At 42.3% G+C, this 16,721-nt stretch overlaps 1 protein-coding gene across 5 annotated transcripts in view; it reads left to right on the forward strand.

Moving 5' to 3' along the window:
• Nucleotides 1-494: 494 nt before the first annotated feature.
• LOC112228041 (neuropilin-1a) overlaps nt 495-16,721 on the forward strand; it is a 122,652-nt gene continuing 106,425 nt past the window's right edge. Inside the window, exons 1-3 of one of the 5 annotated variants that reach the window (XM_042308907.1) lie at nt 495-640; nt 2,011-2,419; nt 4,610-4,784. In XM_042308907.1, the coding sequence (XP_042164841.1) occupies nt 2,356-2,419; nt 4,610-4,784 (239 nt within the window). In that variant the 5' untranslated portion in view covers nt 495-640; nt 2,011-2,355. Of the gene's footprint in view, nt 641-1,675; nt 2,420-4,609; nt 4,785-16,721 lie in introns of those variants that run through there. The other 4 variants (XM_042308906.1, XM_024393182.2, XM_042308909.1 and 1 more) reach the window with 4 other exon arrangements.

Below are 16,721 nucleotides of genomic sequence, written 5' to 3' on the forward strand. Positions count from 1 at the left end.
TGGCTAGCTGGGTCTCGAGACGCCGGAGACTCCAAACCAGTCCTGTGTTCTCAGCAGCCCTACAGTAGCGGAAAACAGCAGTCAGAAACAAGAGTGGTGCGTGACGCGCAGTACAGATACAGCAATAAGGAATCGGCCTACATTCAATTCAATGCATAAAATCAATCAAGGATCTATACAGGAGATATCTTCTCCAATGCTGTGATTTTTTTTGACTGGCTGTCTATTACCGGCGCTGAGCTGTTCATTGTCAGCGCAAATCCCGTTTCCCTCACTTGTGACGGCGGAAAGGTGGCTGTCTATGCACTGAGTTGAGTCTCGGAGATATCGGCAGCGGCTGCGTGCCTTTGAGCGGAGCGGAGGAGTTGCACTACAAGGCTGCCCCGGACCGGCCCCAGCGGAAGGTTGCAAACATAAAAGCTATTGATTGACGAGTAAAATACTTGGAAATTTACTATCTCTCTCATCACCTGTGGAGACCTGTCCTTTCCTGTGGTGATTTTGATGTTTACCGATTTGGGAAAGAAGTCCGCAGCATTTGATAGAGAGAAAGAGAGAGGGGTTACGGTCAGGCTGCCGACAGCTGCTTCGCTTCGATATCGGATACATATGGGGTTGTGAGTGAGTCTACGAGACACAGGTGATTGCCGTTTGCTTGCTTTACGTGGCTGGGTTTAAATCAGGAGAGGCAGAACAATTTTGCTATATGGAGAGCACTGAGTGAAGAATGCTCTTAGCTTTCATTCACATGGCTTTGAAAATACACTACATTTAAGTATTATCTCTCTGAACAGCATAGCACGCAAGGAATGCAAGTTGTGTGGTGTCTATAAGAATATTGCTTTAAATGTTGAATTACTCTGTAATTCAGATGTCCACATGTAAGGAATGTTAGACGCTTTTGGATTCGTGTCAGGGAAGTTGCGTACCATTTTATCCCAGATGTGAGCAGAGCAGCTTGTCCAAAGCCATTCCATGTTGAATATAATTCATTATCTTGTGCAATGCCATAAGAAGAGACAGTTTGAAATGCCAAATTGCTTGATGCTCTGCACTTCTATTGGGTTTCCCTAAAGTTTCAATGTGACGTTTTAATGATTGCTCTATCACGATTCATGCTTTAACTGTAGGTTGTCATTGTAAATAAGAATGTGTTCTTAACTGACATGCCTAGATAAATAAAGGTCAAATAAAATACAAAATAAAATAAAACATGTTTTTACAAGTAGTATATAAGTAGCCCATTAATGGGTAAAAAATAGATCAATGTTAAAACATATGAATATTTCAAATAAATATATCTTCTTTAGCATGATAATTCGATATTGAATACAAAATAGAATTGAGGCTATTCTCTCCCAGGGAGCTCAATTTATTCCGAATTACTTTAGTAGCTCTGAGAGAAGTCGTTTGGCACACAAACATTCAAGTTTCGGGGGCAGACAGTGGTCTATGTTATTGTTCTCCAGTCGTGATGTTTGTTAGCATAGTTGATTAGGGAGTTTAGTGGCATCTTACACATTGTGACAGTCCATCTCCTAGGAGGGATGTTGAAAGAGAGAGAGCGCCCGAGTGAGAGCGAGTCTAGTGAGTCTCGGAGCAGGAGCCGAGACCTCCTCCGCTAATAAAGAGAGAGGTGGCTTCCAAAGGTTGGGCTTTGCACATTTGTAATCAAACCAATCAGAGACCCCTCTGAGATTTCGTCTCGAGCAGTCAGGCTGAGGCAGGCAGCACACTATTTGAAAAGAGGAAAAGCGTTCTCAAATTAGGGGGTGTATCCATCGCTTTAAGCCCCTTTTATGGCAATGCCTTTCGCCAGATGTTAGTATTACTAGTTCGTGTCCTGTCAGATTTGAGAATGAGCAGGGCGCGAAGGGCCACAACACGAGCTTGATTTGATGATCTGCCCACATTTGAAACGAATATCATCACCACTGCTGCTGCTTACTTTCAATATTTATTTCCATTTAGCACCGACGGTTTACCTCTTGCCTTGTCATCGTTTCCAAGGAGTTGAAACGGGAGTTGTTGGTGCTGGTGCCTGGGCTTTTTACTTCTTCCTTTGCTAGTTCCGATGACTTGTGTGGAGGAAATGGCAACGCCAGCGTTTGAGAGAGGAACTCAACTGGAAGAGGAGAGAGGAAACCGGAGCTGAATGACAGGATGCAGCAGACAACCTGAGACATATCTAGACACATTTCAACTGCCTCAGTCAAGACACTTCTGCTTTATTTGTTTTCCTTCAGCCCCAAGCTTGAAAATATGGAAGACTAACACGGCCTGAAAACCTCGGGAGGAGTTTTATTTAGGTTCGTTTTTTGTTTTTCCTATGAATATTTTTCAAACAAAACAAGGATGCATTGTGGATTAGTGCTGTTCCTCTTAATGGAAATCTTCGTTGCTAAAGCTTTCAAAAATGGTAAGTGACAACTATTATATGCTGGGATACTTATCCTGATGTTGTTAAAGGCCCAGTGCAGCCACAAACATGATTTAGCTGTGTTTTATATATCCACATAATGAGGTTGGAATAATTCTCTGAAATTGTGAAAATTACCATTTTAGTGTAGTCTAACAGCTGTTTGAAAAGACAGCCTGAAATTTCAGCCTGTTTTGGTGGGATGGAGTTTTGGCATGCCTGGTGACATCACCAGGCGGTAAATTAGTTATTAGACAAATAAAAAAGAGAGTTCCAAACCTCTCTGCCAATTACATCCAATTTTCAGTTTTCCCCTCCTCATTCAGACCACTCACAGACAGTCCTAGCAAAATTTGACTTATTTTTAATTGAAAACAATCACTGTAAGGTACTTAATTGTTATTTGATATTGAGACAAAAACTGCTGCATTTGACCTTTAAGGACACATGAGTCTCAAAACCTCCATGCATTCACCTGTCAAGTCTTCCCCGCGGGTCAGTGCTGTCATTGCCACCGGTTTATTATTTGAGTGTGCAGGTTCTTCTATTTTTGTAGAATATTATGAAAAGAGTCTGTCAAAGTTTGGGTACAGTAGTAGGCTGTTTCTTGCTGTAGCATATAGGCGACACTTAGCCTAATTGTTTCGTTTCTATGAGTAAACTTATTTACGAGAAAAACTAAAGAAAGAAAGAAAGAACTAGCTATATTTCCCATTCTCTTGAACATCGCATTGTCACCTATCCTATTCAAAACTAATTTCAAGTAGCCTACTTTACATGGCAGATTGTAGTTATAATCCAAACGCATGACTGCGCACACATAAATTGAGATAAACTGATAGGGTAATTTGGGCTACTTGAAGTGGCTTGCCTCTAGACACAAGAAAGGCGCGTTATTCTCTGGCGCTTGGAGTGGTCTGTATGAAAAGAAAAATACGTTTTATAAGGCGATACTCATTTGTTAATAAAGTTTAGTCTGTGTCTGTGTTTAGCCTGTGTTTTCATACCCCCAATCCACAAATAAATGTAGCTCGCCACATATAATCTGGGAAGTACTCGGATTTATAATACATTCTTATTATTTGGCGTTATTGCCATATGATATATTGTCTACAAGTCACATGGCACCATATCGGCCATTCCTATCGAAGCTCATCCAAACCCCGCACAGCCACAGTGTAGTATCCGTTCCCCGTCCACTCTCAGTCCTCTACATTAATCAATTACTCCTTGCCAAGATATATGGCCCTTAGTCATTACGAGTTGTTGTAGCTAATTACTGTCGGTGACATTTCACAGATTTAAACATTTTTCAAGCGTAAGAACATTTATAATTTTAACTTGGGCTATAAGTGACTAACATATTTAGTTATGCCCCAACATAAAACACCAATAGTGATCGATAATAACACTAAATAAGAATAATAACACTAATTACACTTTTGGTAATGTTTGTGAACAACTGTATAGTTTAACGTCAAGCCTGTAAAACGTGTATTATCTCATCTGAGCAAATTAATACATTTAAAATAGATTTCGAGAGTTTGGGACTATAAAGGTTCTATCAGAAACAATGTGATTCTGAGAGAATTAGCTTGAATTAAATGAGACATGTTTATATTGTATTATTTTTAACTTAACAATCCAAATTGGGGTACATATAGTACTACATAGGCAGAGAACATTGAACAGAACAAGGCTATGTCAATAACAACATTTTTACAAAAATGCAGATAGAACCACAGTCCCAAACTCTCAATTTCTCAGATTTGGGGGAAATAGGCTCCCTAATTGTTAGCATTTTGATCGTCAGAAAGGATGTACCTTACCCGTGCGTCTTTACGCATGTAGCCTATCTAACTTAGCCAAAAGCATATTCGATTGGTCTAGTTAAGGCATCTTTAGACAATGTAGGAAAATATTTGTATGGCGTGGGTGGGCCTATAAATAATGATCCTGAATGTACTTTTATAATGATTGTTTTGACATTCAGATCAACTCAAATCCAGTTTGATTTTGAACAGATCCCCCTCATCTCCATCTCTACAATAATATAGCCTATAGTTTAGAACACCTAGGCTATAATTGCTTATAACACATACTCTTGCCAACATGATTGACTCTGTAGGCTATCAGCGTTGCTTTGGGGTGTTGTGCTAACTGTATTTTTTTCCACGTTCTTTCTTGCAGACAAGTGTGGGGACAACATCAGAATAACGAATGCGAATTACCTCACTTCACCTGGCTATCCGGCATCATATTTGCCATCTCAGAAATGCGTTTGGGTGATTACAGCGCCTGGACCTCACCAGAGAATTCTAATCAACTTTAACCCGCATTTTGATCTCGAGGACAGAGAGTGCAAGTAAGTTGGCTGCCCTCTACTCCTCTCCTGCATATTGTACATGAAAGCCCGCCATCTAGTGGTCGTGGAATTCTTGAGCGCGCAGTACTGGGCAACATGAGTATTAAACAAAATCCTTGGATTGGAGTTTCTTTGCTGGTCATTGTTTGAGAGTAATTGTATTACTATGTTGTAATATTTTTCCGTTATCATGGTTTCACATCATTGAGGAAGTAATCCCATTTAGTGGCTGTCTAAACTTTAGTGGATGTCCTAACTCATTACCCGTCTTGCTGGGTTAGTTACAAATCCCTGTTTAACTTTTAAGACCAGACTAGGGCTAAATGGTTAACCTGGCAGCTGCCTATGAAACCAGAGCTCCACAGTAATGTGATGAACCTGCTGCCTCCCTGTGTCAGTGGTGCCCTGAGGTGAAGCAAGACATGCAATGCCTTAGCCTGGGCTGACTGGCTCTTGCGCTGCCTCTGTCCTTGACTGCGCCCTTACCCTCCACCCTGCGTGTGTGTGTGTGTTCCTTCTGAGCCGTTGTTTATGCTGGAGGGGCAGCTAGAGAACACGCAGAGTGAATACGGTTGGATACTGTTACTGTATCCCCACTACGCACTACGCCCAAGCTCAGCTCTTTCTCTCGCTGCTACGCCCTTTGTGTTTTCACTGAATACAGTGTAGGTCCAAAGATTGTGCTGTTTTATCATGATCTCTTTCCACTGTGCACAGACGTCAGTTCAACATCTATAGTTTTGATTTACATTTGATTGAGTTTTCAACAAATTTGAATTCAAAGTGAAATCAACAAAAAAAGTGTGGTGAAAAAAGAAACTGTAGGTATACACCACTTTATTTGCTCTTTAAAGGGGCAGTCTGTGATTTACTGCCTGGTTGACCACTCCTGTCTTCTAGAGAAGGATCCTGATGGTCCTGACTTCTTCTGGCTCAGGTGTCACTACCCAGCATCTGTTAAAGTTTCCCAAAACCCAAGGTTGCGCAGCGGGACGGCTGTGTGTTCACGTGTGTGTGCGTGCGTGCAAGTGCATGTCTGTTTGTTAATGAAATGAACCAGGAATGAGTTTCCGGTGTTGTTTAAAAGCACACTCTTTTTCAGTTAAAATAAATATACTCTGTGAACTTCAAGTTTGATCCATTGTCGTGTCGTTTTTCAAATGACTTCTGCCGTTCGTTTCAATCCAAGGTCGATTAAAGTTTTCTGTTTTCCAAGTGGGGACTGAACTGCCATGCCGTCAATTGCTTGTCTGCCTGTACATTTGTTAGTTGTAGATAAAGAGCATGTTATTTTTCTTGTCCCTACCGTTGCCAAATGTGCTTGTTATGTTTGGAGCGGAGCCAGGGTGTAATGTGTATAATACTGTGTAATGCTGCCCATAGAGTGGTCACGGGATATAAACCTCAGTGCTAGAGAGAAACACACTAACAACTGATCTGCAGAGACGTCTGTAAAACTTAATCAAGTCACTAGTGACTCATGTGGTTCACACAGTTGTATGCATACTAAATGGCACCCTATTCCCTACATAATGCACTACTTTTGACCAGAGCCCATAGGGTTTTCCATAGGGTTCTATTGAAAAGTAGTCTACCACATAGGGAATAGGGTGCCATCCGGGATACAGTTACATACAGTGGAGAAACATGGCCCGATTGATCTCAAGGCTCTTCTATTTTAACCACCTCTCCTCTGCTCTACTTGGTCTGCTACTGTTTCATATGTAATGTTTTAATGGAGCGGTTTTCATGGGACTTTACTTTCACTAGTTCCACTTCACTATTTCACCTTGTTATGTGTTCACTTCAGACTGGCTGAGGAAGATGGTCAGTGACATTGTCTGGATGCCAAATGGAGCCCTATTCCCTACATAGTGCATTACTTTTGACCAGAGCCCATAGGGTGCAGTTTATTAAGATGCAGTCATTCAATTACTCTCATTCCAAAAGTTTCAACTCAAGTAGCCCAGAGGTGCTTTGTAAAGTGAATGCCGCTATTGTGTTAGTAGCAAGAGGGACATGTCATATCTAAATCGATTAAGGCTTGAGAGGGAGAGGCAGGTGCATCATGGCCGTGCTGTCTTTGTTGGTAGATAGCGGTTCGGTTGGTTGATGTGATTTGTACAACAGCAGTAATCAGACTACCATGGGCTGTCTAGTCGCAGCTCGACTCACACAAACACCCCTTACATACTGGTAACTGATAATGGCCAGCACCAGAATGGCGACATTGCCTTCCTTATCTGATTGACAAGCGGGTAGGGGAGAAGCAGGCAGCTACAATGCATGCCTCAGTGCACTCCCCTGCAATCTAATTAGTGGTCCAAATGGAACACACATGCTATACATGTGCTCCTACATGACCGTTATCAACAAACCAAACAAGAATCAAGCTGAAAGTGCTTGTAAAAACCATCAGTGGCTGAGCCTACCTCTGTTGTAACATGTGTGACTGCTGGCACTCCCTCCCTAACGGGTTTGTTTGGAAGGTTAGGGTTACATCTCAATTCCCTATGTACACTACTGGTCAAAAGTTATAGAACACCTACTCATTCAAGGGTTTTTCTATATTTATACTATTTTCTACAATGTAGTGAAGACATCAAAACCATGAAATAACACATAGTGAATCATATAGTAAACAAAAATGTGTTAAACAAATCAAAATATATTTTATATTTGAGATTCATCAAATAGCCATCCTTTGCCTTGATCACAGCTTTGCACACTCTTGGCATTCTCTCAACCAGCTTCACCTGGAATGCTTTTCCAACAGTCTTGAAGGAGTTCCCACATATGCTGAGCACTTGTTGGCCGCTTTTCCTTCACTCTGCAGTCAAACTCTTCCCAAACCATCTCAATTTGGTTGAGGTTGGGGGATTATGGAGGTCAGGTCAACTGATGCAGCACTCCATCACTCTCCTTCTTGGTCAAATATCCCTTACACAGCCTGGAGATGTGTTGGGTCATTGTCCTGTTGAAAAATAAATGATAGTCCCTCGAAGCCAAAACCAGATTGGATGGCGTATTGCTGCAGAATGCTGTGGTAGCCATGCTGGTTAAGTGTGCCTTGAATTCTAAATAAATCACAGACAGTGTCACCAGCAAAGCACCCCCACACCATCACACCTCCTCCTCCATGCTTTACGGTGGGAAATACACATGCGGAGATCATCCGTTCACCCACACCGCTTCTCACAAAGACACGGCGGTTGGAACCAAAAAATCTCCAATTTGGACTCCAGACCAAAGGACACATTTTCACCGGTCTAATGTCCATTGCTCGTGTTTCTTGGCCCAAACAAGTCTCTTCTTCTTATTGGTGTCCTTCAGTAATGGTTTATTTGCAGCAATTCGATCATGAAAGCCTGATTCACACAGTCTCCTCTGAACAGTTGATGTTGTGTCTCTTACTTGAACTCTGTGAAGCATTTATTTGGGCTGCAATTTCTGAGGTTAGTAACTCTAATGAACTTATCCTCTGCAGCAGAGGCAACTCTGGGTCTTCCATTCCTGTGCGTTCTTCATGAGAGCCAGTTTCATCATAGGTCTTGATGATTTTTGCGACTGCACTTGAAGAAACTTTCAAAGTTCTTAAAATGTTCCGAATTGACTGACATTCATCTATTTTTGCTTATTTGAGCTGTTCTTTTACCAAATAGGGCTATCTTCTGTTTACCCCCTACCTTGTCCCAACACAACTGATTGGCTCAAAACCATTAAGAAGGAATTAAATTCCTTTCCACACACTGTAATATAGACTCTCATGGCACTAATGTGTATTCTCACAGAAACCTTAAGAAGGAATTACATTCCTTTCCACACACTGTAATATAGACTCTCATGGCACTAATGTGTATTCTCACAGAAACCTTAAGAAGGAATTACATTCCTTTCCACACACTGTAATATAGAGTCTCATGGCACTAATGTGTATTCTCACAGAAACCTTAAGAAGGAATTACATTCCTTTCCACACACTGTAATATAGACTCTCATGGCACTAATGTGTATTCTCACAGAAACCTTAAGAAGGAATTACATTCCTTTCCACACACTGTAATATAGACTCTCATGGCACTAATGTGTATTCTCACAGAAACCTTAAGAAGGAATTACATTCCTTTCCACACACTGTAATATAGACTCTCATGGCACTAATGTGTATTCTCACAGAAACCTTAAGAAGGAATTACATTCCTTTCCACACACTGTAATATAGACTCTCATGGCACTAATGTGTATTCTCACAGAAACCTTAAGAAGGAATTACATTCCTTTCCACACACTGTAATATAGACTCTCATGGCACTAATGTGTATTCTCACAGAAACCTTAAGAAGGAATTACATTCCTTTCCACACACTGTAATATAGACTCTCATGGCACTAATGTGTATTCTCACAGAAACCTTAAGAAGGAATTACATTCCTTTCCACACACTGTAATATAGAGTCTCATGGCACTAATGTGTATTCTCACAGAAACCTTAAGAAGGAATTACATTCCTTTCCACACACTGTAATATAGACTCTCATGGCACTAATGTGTATTCTCACAGAAACCTTAAGAAGGAATTACATTCCTTTCCACACACTGTAATATAGAGTCTCATGGCACTAATGTGTATTCTCACAGAAACCTTAAGAAGGAATTACATTCCTTTCCACACACTGTAATATAGAGTCTCATGGCACTAATGTGTATTCTCACAGAAACCTTAAGAAGGAATTACATTCCTTTCCACACACTGTAATATAGACTCTCATGGCACTAATGTGTATTCTCACAGAAACCTTAAGAAGTTTGAGGTAAAAGCCCGGTCCGTCAAGACAAATATTTTAAGTAAATTAGTTCTGATCTTCAGTGGAATGAACAGCTTTCTTGGCGAGAAGGCAAAATTGAGTAAATGCATATTCTATGAGCTTGCCTTCTGGATAATTATTAAATTCACTACAATCTGATAAAGTGTTAGACAGACATGTAGTTGTGGCAGTTATGCCGTGTCATGGAGAAATGGATGTTTGGCTGGATATGAAGTCATAAACAAGTGACAGACATTAACTACATGACCAAAAGTATGTGGACAGCTGCTCGTCGAACATCTCATTCCAAAATTGTGATTCCTCACTCCAGAGAATGCATTTCCACTGCTCCAGTGTCCAATGACGGTGAGCTATACACCCCTCCAACCTATGCTTGGCACTGTGCATGGTGATCTTAGGCTTGTGAAGCTCCCGATGAACAGTTGTTGTGCTGACGTTGCTTCCAGAGGCAGTTTGGAACTCAGTGAGTGTTGCAACCGAGGACAGACAATTTTTACGTTCTACGCACTTCAGCACTAGGCGGTCCCTTTCTGTGAGCTAGTGTGGCCTCCCACTTTGCGGCTGAGCCATTGTTGCTCCTAAAATGTTCTACTTCACAATAACAGCACTTACAGCTGACCGGGGCAGCTCTAGCAGAACAGAAATCCAAGGAACTGACTTGTTGGAAAGATAGCATCCTATGACTGTGCCACATTGAAAGTCACTGAGCTCTTCAGTAAGGCCATTCTACTGCCAATGTTTGTCTATGGAGATTGCATGGCTGTGTGCTCAACTTTATACACCTGTCAGCAACGGGTGTGGCTGAAATAGCCAAATCCACTAATTTGAAGGGGTGTCCATATACACATATTGTATATATAGAGTATTTCACATATAGGAAGTGGAATGATAATTTGAACAGTCTTTTTCTGTTTTAATAAACATTTTTATTAGGAGATTTTCTCGAAGATTGAGGTCGTATTCTGTAAAATTCAAACATACCCCATTCAATGGGAGACTTAGAAAACCTTTGCTAAAAAACCTTGTTGACTGTGTTGTTGTTGCTTTCTGTGAAAGCTGCGTTGGCTGGAATCAACATGCCACCGATATTATATGCTTTTGACAGCACAATGAATCATTGATCTGCTTGGATCCACTGACCAAACAAAAAGACACAGATTTTTTTCTAGGCCTACACATTGTGAAATCCCCTTGAAGCTATGGTGCAGTAGAGTAGAGCTACCTTTTGAGGGAAAGAGGGGTTCAAATTGATTGATGAAGTAGAAGATGAGAATTTCTCTCTTTCCTCTCCTACGTTTTTGCGAGAAAGATGGGTTAAAGTGGAGAGATGAGAATAGGATACTTTTTATATGAGATTGAGTCTCCCTATTCCCTTGTCCCTCTTTTCACTTTCTGCCTGGCCTGTGATTTTTTTTTTTAAATTTACCTTTATTTTACTAGGCAAGTCAGTTAAGAACAAATTCTTATTTTCAATGACAGCCTAGGAACAGTGGGTTAACTGCCTGTTCAGGGGCAGAACAACAGATTTGTACCTTGTCAGCACAGGGTTTTGAACTTGCAACCTTTCAGTTACTAGTCCAATGCTCTAACCACTAGGCTACCCTGCTGGAGCTCAGAGAACAGTGAATTCCTATGTGACAGCCTGTGCAGTCCTGAGATAGCGAGGAGGTATCCCAGCTAGCACATAACGTTCTGAGAACCATATGTTTCTTAGAGCTTGGTGAGAGTGTGGTTGTCCTATGGTTATTTTCATACAACCTTCCCACAACCTTCTGAGAATGGTGTAGGATAGTTGCTTGGCTTTGGAACATTCTTAACACATTTAAGGAATTTGACAACAAAAAAAACATTATCTTGATATTTCATTACTTTACCAGAATGTTTTCTAACAATTTCATTTACATTTTGGTAAGGTTCTAGGAATGTTCTGAAACTGGTTTGACATTGGAAATGTTCTCAAATAGTTTGGGGAATGTTAAGAAACCATGTTCTTCTGTGGGAATTTCAGTACTTCAGCATAACGTCAACTAAACTCTCTCTTTCCACTATCTTGTTAAGTGTGTTCAGGTGTGTTGGCCACGCCCACTAATTGGCCACACCTGTTCTTCTTGAGTGCTTTTTTTCCTTTGAATTGGGATCTGTTTGAATAGACTAAAATAATCACATTTCCATGTGTTCTTTCTGTGCTTGGAGTTCAATACAATTAGTGTTATTACGCTAGCAGTGTTATTAAAATTATTATTGGAACATGTTCTTAGAACGTTATTTAATTACCTTCAAATACGCTATACTTTTAATTACCAGAATGTTAATTTAACCTCCCAGAAAAACTTTCAGGGAACCATAGTAAAACATTCTCAGAACCTCCCTGCAACCTGAAAAAAATGTGCGTTCCCAGAACAGGCAACATTTTCACTTCTGTTCTCAGAACGTTAATTTTTTTTTCACTTTTATCAGTCAGAAAACGTATAGCTTCATTCCCAGAACCAATGAGAAACCAGAAACGTACATTCACACAACTTCCAAGGAACCAATTATACTAGCTGGGGAGGGTGGGGGAAAATAAATGGGGAATGCCTTCTGAAGAAGGTCTGCCCTTTGTGGTGAGAAAGGAGTGGAGAGAAGGAGAGTGAGAAAGTCAGTCAATGAGTGAGTGAAAGCTTCAGCTTGCCTCACACACAATGGCTCTGAAGTGAGCTCCCCACTTGCTCTCCTCTCTTCCCCGCTCCTGACTGTGACTGCCCATAATTCTAGGCTTGAAAAAGCAGCCTTTCCCCCTCTCTAATTATGACCCCACTCCCCTCTCCTGTCTAGTAGCCCCCTCGGAGAGCAACATACCCCGCTGGGAAGACAAACACTCTCCTCTGTGGCCTGAGACAATGTACATCCTGCCTGCCCCGCTGCCCTCCACTCTCCACCCTCCCTGCCAGGCATTCGTCTAGGTCAGGCCTGCTGGACTACAGGCTTGCGTCCAAATGGAACCCTATTCCCTATATAGTGCACTACTTTTGACCAGGTGCAATAGGGCTCTGGTCAAAAGTAGTGCACTATGTAAGGAATAGGGTGCCATTTGGGAAGCAGGCTACACAGACCTACATTGCAGACATGAGTTACAGCAGGGAAAGGGGAAAGTAGTACTCAGCCCCCTGTTGGTTCTGGAGAGTTCTCTTTTCATACGGGTTATTTTGTTAAGCAGGGATCCTGACACCCTGACTGACTCATAGCTCCATAACACAACACTCATGTTTAACAATAAAGTCCACTCGTTCCACTGAGTTATTCAGAGTAGAGGAGGGGTACTGTGGGGAAGAAGAGGGTGTGTGCATGGGACTCAATGCTGTGATTGCTTTCCCTGGTACTGCCACACAACGTCTATACAGCCTGGCTGGATCTGAGGCTTCCTGATGGGTTTTGGGATCAGTGGGAGTTCTCTCTCCTATCTGGAGAGGCTCTATCTCTCCCAAAAAATTCCCTGAATAAAGTGTGCTTCACTTCCCTTATCTCACCCTGGATGTGTCCCAAATGGCACCCTATTCCCTATACAGTGCACTACTTTTGAATAGACTCCTATGTGCCCTGGTTAAAAGTAGTGCACTATTAAGGGAATAAAGTGCCATTTGGGATTAAAGGCCCCTCTCACGCTCCACCACTGCACAAGCAAATGAGGAAAACTTGTGAGTGGGTTGCGTGATCGTCCATCAGCCGTTGTCATGGACACAAATAAATAAGGCAGGAATGTAACAAGGCCTTTTTTTTATCCTCCATCAGCAAGGTCATGCCTTTTAAAATGGGCTGGCAGGCTGTGACCTCTCAGGGCCAGGGGAAGAGGCTTGGGCTGTTATAAATTGTTTGAGACACTTATAGCTGTTTATGGTTGTCTTTTATGTAAGAATGTACCAGTGAGGCATTTATGCTTTTCAAGATCAAAGCAGAGTTCAAATAACAGAGGCAGATCCGCACAATGAGACAAAATGAAGAGAGCAGCAGCACTGTTTCTTATAGGACGATGGCGGTTGAAATGATATACCTGGTAATTCTGCGTAACATCAGTTTCCAGTGTTGTACAGTAGGAAGTACATTGTATCTCAAACTACATTGTGACAGCACCACTGATAGTGTCACGATCGCCGTTCTCTTTCTTTTAAATGTCGCCAACAAAACAATAAACAACAAAAACGAACATGAAGCTTACTAGGGCTATACAGGTCGCTAACAAAGACAACTACCCACAAAATACAAAAGGAAAAAAGGCTGCCTAAGTATTATTCCCAATCAGAGACAACGATAGACAGCTGTCCCTAATTGAGAACCATACCCGACCAAAACATAGACACATATATTTTCCCACCCGAGTCACACCCTGACCAACAAAACATAGAGAATAAAAAGATCTCTACGGTCAGGGCGTGACAGATAGCAATTTCCATCAAGTGAAGTTGTTAACAGTTGCTATGAATTATCCCAAATCATAACTTGCCATGATAGAAAACATGTCGTCAGAAATCAATTTTCTTCTGCTACATTCACAGAATACAGAAGTACCTCTGACACATCCGGTGATCCATTATAACTAGTGTAATTAGCATTTCCGAGTAGATGAAAGCCCTGTCTAAACTATCTCTCTGGGGTCATGTTTAAAAGAGAGGTTCACCTCTGTCATGAGTTAGAGGACAAAAGGCTGAAAAACAGAGTGGGGTAGGAATCCTCTCTCTCTCTCTCTCTCTCTCTCTCTCATCAATCTTCCATGTTACTCAAAGTGTTAATGGTTGTAAAGTCCTAGTTTGTGTGTGTGTGTGTGTGTGTGTGTGTGTGTGTGTGTGTGTGTGTGTGTCTATCCCCGAGGAGAAGGGTTTACCGGGGTGAAGTTTTCACCTTGGCCAGTGTTGGAAGGACAGCTTGATTGAAAAGCTTTCTCACTGTGACATCTGCCATCTTCCCTGCTGCTCTGTCACCACTTTGATTCATGCGCACCCAGCTCACGCACACCGCGATTGGGAGGCGAGCCACTCCTCTACCCCGCAGGAGAGAACTCCACTTCAGAGGAGGAGAAGAAGGGGGAGATGAAACAGTGGGATGAAGTGGAATGGAAGGATAAGAGGAGTAAGGGGCCACAGTCGTAAAAAAAACTGAACTGGAGACCTATAACTCTGCTACACAACGATATAAAGATATCAAGTTTTAGGTTTTTATTTCATTTTTAATGTGGGGAGTAATCCTCCCATGTTCACTGAGGATGGAGTATTGAGTATCTTGAGTTTTTTTTGGCAGCAGCCTTTTTTGTTTTTCCCTCCAGAGCCATACAAGCATCCCTATATGGACATTTTTGGTGGATGAAGTCGCAGCCCGCACAGCTGAGGGATTTCTTATAGTATGCTTTTGCTTTTATCTGAAACCGACTCCCAGGAAAAGAGCTTTATGGTCAAGTCCATGGTTGCATCCCAAATGGCACCCTATTCCCTAGTGCACTGTGGGCCCTGGTCAAAAGATAGGGCCCTGGTCAAAAGTAGTGCACTTTGTAGCGAATAGGGTGCCATTTGGGATGCAAACCTTGATTAGAGGACAGCATGGTAACATGGACAGAGATCTTTGGACTGTAAGAAAATCATAAAATGTTTTCCTTCCAGCGTAAGATGAAAAAGCATTACACTCTCAGGCCATAATTCAATGGTGTTCTGTTTCCAAAGACATACGAGCACTCAGTCTCAACTCAAGCTCTTTTTGGATATAGATGTGATTAGCAACAGGTTTTCCCCTCCTCTCTCTCTCTTTCTCTCTGTTTCCAAAACAACGAAAGGGGAAATAAACGAGTGGTAATTATGGGATGTTGGTGGGAGTAGGGGGGGATTAGTAGAAAACAGCACCTCACAATGTCTTTCTTCTCCTCCCTCCATCCACCCTCCCAGTCCCTAGAGGAATGAGTGGAGTCCATGGAATCCTTTTTCAATTGATGAGACCAGTTGGAGGTTGTTGAGGCCTGTTGATGAGGCCAGATGGAGCTGTAGAGTCTGTGAAGTCTTTAATACACCATGTCCAGGCACGTCAGCCGTGTTTAGTTTAGTGGCGTAGCCCTGAATGGCCCTCAAGGTTTGATTGATGTGGCCCTGGTCTTCAGCTCCTTCCATGCCTGGTTGCCCTAAAGCCTCAGTGCTTTATGAGCTGCAGGGGGGCGAGGAATGGAGGACTCGAGGTATAATTATAAACAGCCGAGTTGTCGGACCAAATATAAATGCACCTTCAGAGACTGGGGGCTGTTCTTCCAGCTTCCAGCATCAACCAGGAGAGGCTCTGAATCCAAGTGGGTTTGTTTTGCAGTAGGTAGGATAGTCGTCCTATTTCAGGCCAGCACATTCCAACCATCCGTGGTCCATCGTTCTCTGCCTGTCTGTGTGTGTGTGTGTTTGTGCACCCCATGGGGTGGTTTGCCAGCCCGTCCATCGATAGCTTGTGTGGTCTTTCCCCGGCCCGACCTCCACAGCTCTCTGTAGGTTGACAAGGGTGTGTGTGTGTGTCTGCGTGTTTGTGTGTGTGTGTGTGTGGGTTGGCTGCATGCAGCAGCAGCAGCAAAGAAGACTTTGATGGATGCCTCTGGACCCCACTGCTCTCTGATTGACTTAGAGCAAACCCCTCAAATACTCGCTTTGTTGGCTTTCCCACTTGATCTCTTCTTTGTAAACCAGAAAAGCTACCGCCTTTTTCTCACGGCATAATTATATTTCCTAAATAGCCTCAATAGGCACATATATGGTGCATTTGGCCACTCTACACCTCAATATACTACGCTTTTAAGATCAAATTGTTTTGCAATGGGGTGATGGTGGTCTCCCATTGCCATACTTTACCCCTGTACCCCAGGTGCCACCCCCTCCCATCGCACCACCATCAATGGATCCTCCAGAGGCCAGAGGAGGACACAAACTGCTTCCATAATGGCACCCTTTACACTTTACAGCATGGCCTATTTGGCTTCCAAACAAACTTAAAAAATAAAGTATACTATAGCTAGTGTGAAAATGCAGATGGGAGAAGGGAGCTAAGAGAGGTGAATGATCACTAGGGAGGATCAGCGTACCAGATAGAGGATGTGAGTGTCCTTGGCTATTTGACAATAAGT

This window comes from Oncorhynchus tshawytscha, linkage group LG29 (assembly GCF_018296145.1).
Source record: "Oncorhynchus tshawytscha isolate Ot180627B linkage group LG29, Otsh_v2.0, whole genome shotgun sequence".
NCBI lineage: Eukaryota > Metazoa > Chordata > Actinopteri > Salmoniformes > Salmonidae > Oncorhynchus > Oncorhynchus tshawytscha.